The sequence below is a fragment of the Panthera pardus genome, unplaced genomic scaffold (assembly GCF_024362965.1).
Source record: "Panthera pardus isolate Hobbes unplaced genomic scaffold, ASM2436296v1 HiC_scaffold_12, whole genome shotgun sequence".
Lineage (NCBI taxonomy): Eukaryota > Metazoa > Chordata > Mammalia > Carnivora > Felidae > Panthera > Panthera pardus.
The window spans coordinates 3,913,116-3,921,356 of NW_026526677.1; the positions used below are offsets into that span (position 1 = coordinate 3,913,116).

At 60.7% G+C, this 8,241-nt stretch overlaps 1 protein-coding gene across 1 annotated transcript; it reads left to right on the forward strand.

Annotated features, from left to right (window-relative positions):
- Window positions 1-3,092: 3,092 nt before the first annotated feature.
- Window positions 3,093-7,513, forward strand: FGF19 (fibroblast growth factor 19). The gene is made up of 3 exons (XM_019415262.2): window positions 3,093-3,512; window positions 3,873-3,976; window positions 6,816-7,513. Exons 1-3 carry the CDS (start codon window positions 3,272-3,274, stop codon window positions 7,128-7,130), a joined length of 660 nt encoding a protein of 219 aa, XP_019270807.1. The 5' UTR covers window positions 3,093-3,271; the 3' UTR covers window positions 7,131-7,513.
- Window positions 7,514-8,241: the final 728 nt, after the last annotated feature.

The window sequence follows — 8,241 nt, forward strand, 5'->3', positions numbered from 1 at the left end:
GAGTTCCAGTCTTGGCTCGGCCAGGAACCAGTGGCTTCCCCCAACCCGAGTATTCACAGCCCTTCCTGTCCCGGGTTTGTTATGGCAGCTTTTACTTTCTAAGGAAGATTTTTTACCACCACCCAGAAGTTTCTGTAATTACAAAGAACTCAACAGCGGGGAGGGGGCAGGGGATTTGGGAGGGGCATGAGGAGGTACTTATGTACTTAAGAAGGCATGTTTGACATTGTAACGTAAATTTCTACCCATAAAGTGAAAAGAAAAACAGCTATTTTCATAGTGTAAAGACTGGAAGTGAACGAGAACAAGATTTTTCTTGGCCGTTGGGACGCGCGTTTAGAAACAACGAAAATCTCTCATTTGCCACAGGAGCAGTTCGGACAAGCCAAGGGCGGACCCAGAAAAAGCGTTTAGGGCAGTTGAAACGATCCCAGTTAACATCACAAGCCAAGCTCTGCTGGTCCCCTGGGCCCGAGACCCCTGGGGCCTGGGCGGCCTGGGCACCGTGGCGAGGACGCCTCGGACTCTTGCCCCTCCCCTCGGCGAATGAAATCTCAGCCGGGGTGGGTCACCTGGTTCAGTCACCACCAGAAGAATCTGCATCATCCCATCCCAGCATATTGGGGGCTGCGTGGTGTCCCCAGCAGGGGGACCGACCTCGCCTTCTCCCGGCCGCTCTCACCTGGAGCGTTGGCCGCAGCGCCCCCTGCTGGCCAGCACCGCCTTCCCTCTGCCCCTCTTGGCTTCCTCCCACCAGAACACCAGGGGTTCCCCCCCCCCCCGCAGACCTGCCAGGGCTCCCGCCCAGCCCACCTGGGTGCAAACACTTGCGACCTGTCTGGACAAGCCTCAGTTTCCCCAGATTGCAGCGTGGGCTCGTCACCCAAACTTTCCGATGAACTGCGTGGTGCACAGCAGAGACTTGGTGGGTGGCCGCCACTCTTCACGAACCACGTCCTCTGTACTTTATGTCCACTCTCCCAGGCGACCCCGGGACAAAGCTCAGAGCAGCCACGAGGAGGCAACAGGCCCAGCAGGTCCCTGACCAGTCCAGGGAGTGGCCGGGCACGGATCTGTGGCGAAGGGGGTCCCACCCTGGAGCCCACGCCCCCGCTCGGAGGCCACAGCACCTCTCAGAGACCAGGCCTGGCCCGGATTTACAAGCTTGATGGCCTGGGTTCCAATTCCAGGTCCACTACTCACCGGATGCCTGCCACTTTTCTGAGGCTCTCGTCTCCTATCTGTTCCAGGAGGCGGGGACAGAATACCGTGGACGCTCTTCGAGGGGGTTAAGCCGAGAACGCCTGCACTGTGCTTGGAGCAGGGCCTGGGCATAGGAAGCTGATGCCTCGCCCGCCTTCCTGAACTCCGTGATCACTGTGGCCAGTCTTCCCACCGTGGCCCTAGGAGGGGCAGCAGAGGAGTGGGGGGTGGAGCCAGAGGCTGGTACCCCCCCCAGACCGATTTGGGGGGCACCCCCCCCCCCCAACGCAGCCTCTGCCGTCCTCCTCTCTGCTGCGCATTTATCCAGGATCTTTAAAACGAAAGCTGCAGGGGAGGGCAATTAAGTTTCATAGGGGCCGCTGTCGATTTAAAGCCACAGGGGGGAAGTAATTAGATTTAACAGAAGCCGTGGCTTTCTGAACCAAGGCACGCAGCGTGGGGGTCCTGGTCTAGAGAGCCTTTGAGATGATGTCTTCTTGCAAAGCCTCTCCTGGTGACATTTTCTGCGCGCTCCGTCATTAACGCCAGTCATTGGGGATTGAACATGGCCTTTACTCATTGAAATTCATTAAGCCTGGCATGGCTTTGCCTCCCCGTGTCTCTACCGTTTGCCCGCCCATTGCCTTGGTGCTGAGACAGCCCGGCCTCTCCCCAAAACTGGCGTCCTGGGGCCCCACACCCAGGAGCGTGGGGGTTTGGAGAGGAAACCGGGAAACATGTGCGGAAGGGTCCCCAAGAGCACCCTCTCCTTCCCGCCGTGGCATTCTCTGGACGCTGTAGTCCTTTCTGCAAGCATCCTTAGAGAAAGTCTGCGTTTTGCAGGAACCACTTAACCAAGTGGCCCCAATTTCCCCTTCTGGTGTGCGCTCCCGTCCCAGCAGCGCCCCGCACCGCTGTTCTCCCCCCTCCACTTCCTCCGACCGCGTTGTTCTCCCCTGGCCCCCCAAGACAGCGCGCCCTGGCACCGGAGAAGAGCTCAGGGACCCGAGGACCGGATCAAGGACAAAAGGCACCCCAAACGCAGAGGGGCCTCCCTGCGCGGCGCCTGGCCCGAGCCGGGAAGCCCGCGTTTCCCCGCCCGCAGCTGGCAGGCCCCCGCTGCGACCGCTTCAGCTCGGGGAACCGCCGCCGCCGCCGGCCCAGGCCGGCCCAGAGGCCGAAACCGGGCCCGAAGCGCCATCTAGCGCTCGCCGCGCGCCACTCCCCCATTGTTCCTCCCGGGACTCGAGCCCGGCCCCCCGTCGGGGGGCAATTTACCGGGGTAAAAGGGGGCGGGAGGGGGGCAGGGATCGCGAGAACATAAAACCAGGAAAACGTGAGCTAGTCCGAGCTGCAGGGGGAAATTCTAATGGACAGCTTTACATCTGGAGATATGACGGCTAGGACCGTCGCGGGAGGGAGCGGAGAGCAGGCTTTTAAGGGGAGAGCGCTCCACAGCCCAGGCGAGGCTGCTCCAGACCGGGAGCGAGGGATGCAAAACTCAGCTGGTCACGGGGTTCGGGCTCCCCGCTCCTGCTAACGCCCCGAGACGAGCGCATTCCCCGGGGGAGCCGGGGGCCCGGGGGCGGGGCCGGGGGTCTCCTTTATTGCTTTATAAAACCAAACTCGCCCAGCCAAGAGCGACCTGGCCCCCGGCCCCGCCATCGCGCTGCGAGGAGGAGCTCCCCCGAACCCTCCGGTGAAGCGGGGCTACTCCTCCCCCCGGTCCGGGAGGCCTGGGCGGGGTCACCCGGGCGGGGTCCGGGGAGGGGCTGGGGCAGGAGGCGGGGTGTGAGTGGGTGTGTGCGGGGGGCGGAGGGCTGATGCAATCCTGATAAGAAATGCTCGGGAGTCGCGGGCACCCACCCGCCGGGCGGGTAAGACGCGCTATATAAGGTCGCTGGCCTGGAGCCACCGCGCCGTCGGAGCAGGAGCGCTGAGCGTCCAGGCGCCCGGAGCGCACCGTTGCTCGAGGGACGCACCCCGTCTCGGCACGCACAGCCCTGCTACCGCCCAGCCTCCCGCACCCTCGCCGCCAGAACTGCGCCCCGAGCCCGAGGGAGGTGCCATGCGGAGCGCGCCGAGCCAGTGCGCGGTAACCCGCGCCCTGGTCCTAGCCGGTCTCTGGCTGGCAGCAGCCGGGCGCCCCCTAGCCTTCTCGGACGCGGGGCCTCACGTGCACTACGGCTGGGGTGAGCCCATCCGCCTGCGGCACCTGTACACCGCCGGCCCCCACGGCCTCTCCAGCTGCTTCCTGCGCATCCGAGCCGACGGGGGGGTTGACTGCGCGCGGAGCCAGAGCGCGCACAGTGAGTGCCCACCCGCCCCGGTGCCCCTTCTTCCCTTTACGTCCTGCGGGAACCCTACATCGTGGCGCCTCTGCGTTTTGCTCCCTGCCCGGGGTCCCTGACGGCGCGGGGAGGTGGGGGATGAGGGCACCGGCACGTGGACCCAGCGCAGCCACGCGTTATCCTTCGCTCGCCACCTTCGGTTCCCGCACCCCCCCCCCCCCCCCCGCTCCCAGGAACCTGGGTGCTCCATTCCCTCCCCAGGGTCCCAGCCTGCACGCGGAGGTGGAGCGGGGAGGGCGTGGGCCCGCGCGCCGACCGCATCCACGTGCTGTGGGCCCAGAGGGTCCCGGCTGCAGCCTCTGCTTCCCTCACGCGCAGGTTTGGTGGAGATCAGGGCAGTCGCTCTGCGGACCGTGGCCATCAAGGGCGTGCACAGCGTCCGGTACCTCTGCATGGGCGCCGACGGCAGGATGCAAGGGCTGGTACGTGTCTCCCCCCGGGGGTACGCGCTGGGGCGCGGGACCTGCACCGGGCCCCAGGCCGAGCCTGGCTGGGAGAGGGGGGCGGTGCGCGCCGAATCGAATCCGGGGTTTCCTCGCTCTCGCCGCCGGGTCCGGCACGGAGCTCGGAAGGGAAGACGGCAAAGGGCCAGATTAATGTAAAGTGCGACTTCTTTTCCACGGAGGCTTCCGGTCCTGGCTGGTGGCCACAGGGCGGACGAGAGCTGCCTTTGCATTTGCAACTGAGCCGCAGGCCGGCCCAGTGGGACAGAGGAAACGCGGGACCCGGCTTGCTTTGATATTAAACAGGGAAACCCACCTCGGGCCTTTGCAGTCTCGGCCTGCGCGTGGGTGGTCCTCGCCTCCGTTTCCTTCCCTAGGCTGAAAAATGAAAGGAAAGAACGAGAAAGGATATTCACAACTTGGATCTTTTTTAAAAAGGCAATCTTCAAATGAGTCAGGAATAAAAAAAAAAATCACATCTGGGATTGGGAAGGTTTTCAGCTAATTAGTTTTTATCTGCTACCAGTGTGGTTTCTGCAGACGCCTTGGAATCCCGTTCCAGTGGCGTGTTGGCCCCGGTGTGGGTCACCTGTACTGCAGAGGCTTTGCGGGGAGGGCGCTGGGGGGAACCGGCTGGGAAGGCCCAGGTGACCATCGAGGTCTCGGGGCAGGAAGTGTGCGTTTGCTGGGTCCTGGTCTCTGGGAACAAAGGCGGGGGAGTTCAAAGGGAGCCCGCGCCCCTCCCGCGCCCCCGGGCGCACAGAAGAGGCTGTGTGAGGTCCCGGCCCGGCGCTGGGCCTCAATGCAGCCCCGCTGGGCCGGGGCCTCGGACGCTGGAGGGGGACGGAGGGGGGCGGGGAGGCCGCGCCTCCCGGGATGCCCCCGCCCCCCAGAAAACATGCAGAGGCCGGGCCTCCCCCGCAGCGCGAATCTTTCTGGTGTCCGCCTTGTTTTGTGGCCCCGAGGCCAGTGTATTCGATCTACACCCAGAGTGCCTGCTTCAGGTTTATGGCGGAGTCCTGCGGGAAAGGACAAGAGTGGAGGGAAAGAAGGGAGGTGGTCGCTTGCTGAAAGCTGACACCCACTCCAAACCCGCAGTTGCAACTTTTGTTATTGCGACAGTTGGGGGGCGGGGGGTGGGGGTGGGGTGGGGGCGAGTTGTGGCCGGAGGACCCGGGGGCGCAGATGGGTCCACCCACCATTCAGTCCAAGCCCGGGGGTGGGGGGGGGGGGGAGATGTCCCATAACTGAAAATCCTGTTCTGCCTCTTGATCCCTTGTTTTTGTTTTATTTTTATTTTTATTTTTTAAGACAAATTCCGCTTTCTCCAAGAAACTTGAAGTCATTTCATTTTCTGTGCGGAGTAGAGCATGGGGCGCGAGTTCCGCCCAAAGACCCAGCAGCGTTCGCTTTTCCTTCCCTTGTTTATTTATCGGTTTGCATTTCCCCGACGTCTGGTGGCTCTGTCCCAGTGCACGGGTCAGGGGGGGCCAGGACCTGTTGCTTCATTAGACTTGAGCCTTATCAGCGCCTTATCAGCATCGCACTCACTCACCTGCAGTTCAGCGACCTTTGTAGGCTTGGGCACGAAGGAGACTGGGTGCCTCCCGGGGTTGTTTACCGCCCAGCCCTCCTGGCTCCCCGCCTGGGGCTGTCCTCTGTGTCCCCCACGGGGTAATGACCTTCCCCAGCTTGGCACAGGGCTTGGCCCACCGCTGTCTCTCAGCTACCAGGGTTCTGGGACCCGGGGGGCTGCTTTCTGCCCTTCCGGTGGCATTTCCGGCCACCCGCTGGGTGCAGGCTCCGTCTTGGGCCAGGGGGGAGGGGGCTGCCTTTATCCTGATAATCCTGGCAGGCTGCCTGGAAGGCCCTCCGCCTCTGAATGAGGGAGCCCTGATGTTTCCTACCAGGGCATCAGACAAAAAGGCCTCTGGGTCGCCTGCTGTTCCTCAGGCCTCAATGGGGAGTAGATGCTTTAACCTGGGCCCCAGGTTGGATTGGGACAGCACACCTAGTTTAACAGTGTCTCCCAAAGTGCCGGTGGGTGCCAGGAACCTCTTGATGTCAATAGTTGTGCATTTAACGGAAAGGGTGAGGGGCCCAGGATACATATCGCACCTCCGATTTTGTGCATATCAGAACAAGACCAAGTTTAAGTGACGTGATTTAGAGAGAGACCCAAAAGACCCGTGTAACGTGTATACAGATTTTGAGTATATACGTGACACGTGTTCCTGAAGTCTATGTGTGTCGAAAGGTTATAAAGGTATATAAAACATCTATATGTCTAAATTTATAAAGTATATATAATATGTTCTATATTTAACATTTACTGTTATAATTGTTCACATTTATTTATTTTTTTTTTTAATTTTTTTAGTGTTTATTATTTTGAGGGGAGGGAGACACAGAATCCGAAGCGGGCTCCAGACTCCGAGCTGTCAGCCCAGAACCCGACGCGGGGCTCGAACTCACAAGCCGTGAGATCACGACCTGAGCCGAAGTCGGACGCTTAACCGACTGAGCCACCCAGAGGCCCCTGATTTTTCACATTTATATATTAGTACACGCTCACTGTGTATAGTCATTAGTGTAACGCATACCTTAATAATACAAGTATATATTTGCATACATAACCATGGACTTTAGACACCTTCATGCTTTATAGAACCTCTAACTCTATGTGCAGATACATACGACCATCACGCAGACCCAAGTGGAAGTATGCACCACAGGTGCTCGCCTGTGCCCGGTTTCCCTGCTCCTTCTGGGGGGGGGGGCAGCCACGGGTGCTCACGGCTGTCTCTTTTCTCCCCAGCTTCAGTACTCTGCTGGGGACTGTGCCTTCCAAGAGGAGATCCGCCCCGACGGCTACAACGTGTACTGGTCCGAGAAGCACCGTCTCCCCGTCTCTTTGAGTAGTGCCATACAGAGGCAGCTGTACAAGGGCAGAGGGTTTTTGCCCCTGTCCCATTTCTTGCCCATGCTGCCCGGCAGCCCAGCAGAGCCCAGGGACCTCCAGGACCACGTGGAGTCGGAGAGGTTTTCTTCACCCCTGGAAACAGACAGCATGGACCCTTTTGGGATTGCCACCAAAATGGGGCTAGTGAAGAGTCCCAGCTTCCAAAAGTAACTGAGGCTCTGGCCTCCCTCCCTCCCTCCCCCGCCTGTAGAGGCCAGGACCCCAGACCTGGCGTGTTTGCAAAGTGGGTTCCGGCTGTGGTTCCACAAGTACAACCCTGTTCCTTTTAGCTTTAGGAAGAAACGTAGAGAACTTGTACGTAAACAGAGTTTTACATTGGCTGTGCCAGCTCTTAGCGAATAGACTTGTATGATCGTGAGATTGTAAGCCCTCCCGCACCCAGCACCTTCACCATTGCTGGATGATTGGCTGTGGGGCCCTGATACTGCTTGAATATCTCCACTGACCCGGGAGCTCACTACCTTTGGGAAGGTACTTACCGCCAAGCTGAAATTTCCTGCAGTTCTCTGTCGTCTCCAGCGGGGTGGGGGGTGGGGGGGGCAGCCGGAAGAAAAGACGCCATTTACAACTCATGTATGGGTGATCAGCTTTGTGAAACCTTGGGTAAATTGGACTCCAGCCACAGGAGAATTGATGGAAGGTGGCAACTCCAAGGAGGTTCATTGACTCTCCCCAACCCCCCCCCCCCCCCCCCCCAGGACAGAACCGACCGACGGCCCGCCAGGCTTCAGGAACAGGGAGAGCCCACAGGCCGCCTCCAGCCTGGGTAAATCTTGAGAACTCCCTACTACGGCTGGTTCTGGGACAAATCACCGTCACCAGACTCCTTGGCAATCTGCCCAGGGCACACTGGGAAGTCACTTGCTGCCCCCCGGACGGCCAGCGCCCTGCACGAACCCACCGCGTGCCGGGGCTCAGACTGGTTCCCCCGAGTGCACGGCCACCTTGCCACCTGCTCAGAGGGACAGGACGCGAGGGCAGTGCCGGCAGCCCTTGCCGTGACGATGCGGGTTTCCACGGGATCCCATGTGCTTGGGTCACGTGGGTTTCCCACGAGCGCCCCTCGGGACGGAAACCCACAGGCCTACCCCCTTCCCGCTCCCACACACGATGCTGTGGCTCTGGCGTTCTCTGCCCCCTTAAGTGCCGTGGGTACGGGCCAGAGAGGAGCCCACACCATCTTCTGGGGCTGCTTCCGTTTCCCCAGCCCCGTGCCGGCACCATGTCTTGCCGTGCCACGGGACTCGACGTGCCACGGGAC

What these genes read in the sequence shown, in the direction of transcription:
- FGF19 (XM_019415262.2), top strand. Translation starts at nt 3,272, where the DNA reads ATGCGGAGCGCGCCGAGCCAGTGCGCGGTAACCCGCGCCCTGGTCCTA. An exon ending in GCGGAGCCAGAGCGCGCACA is followed by an intron (nt 3,513 to 3,872) that starts GTGAGTGCCCAC and finishes CCTCACGCGCAG; the next exon opens with GTTTGGTGGAGATCAGGGCA. An exon ending in ACGGCAGGATGCAAGGGCTG is followed by an intron (nt 3,977 to 6,815) that starts GTACGTGTCTCC and finishes TTTTCTCCCCAG; the next exon opens with CTTCAGTACTCTGCTGGGGA.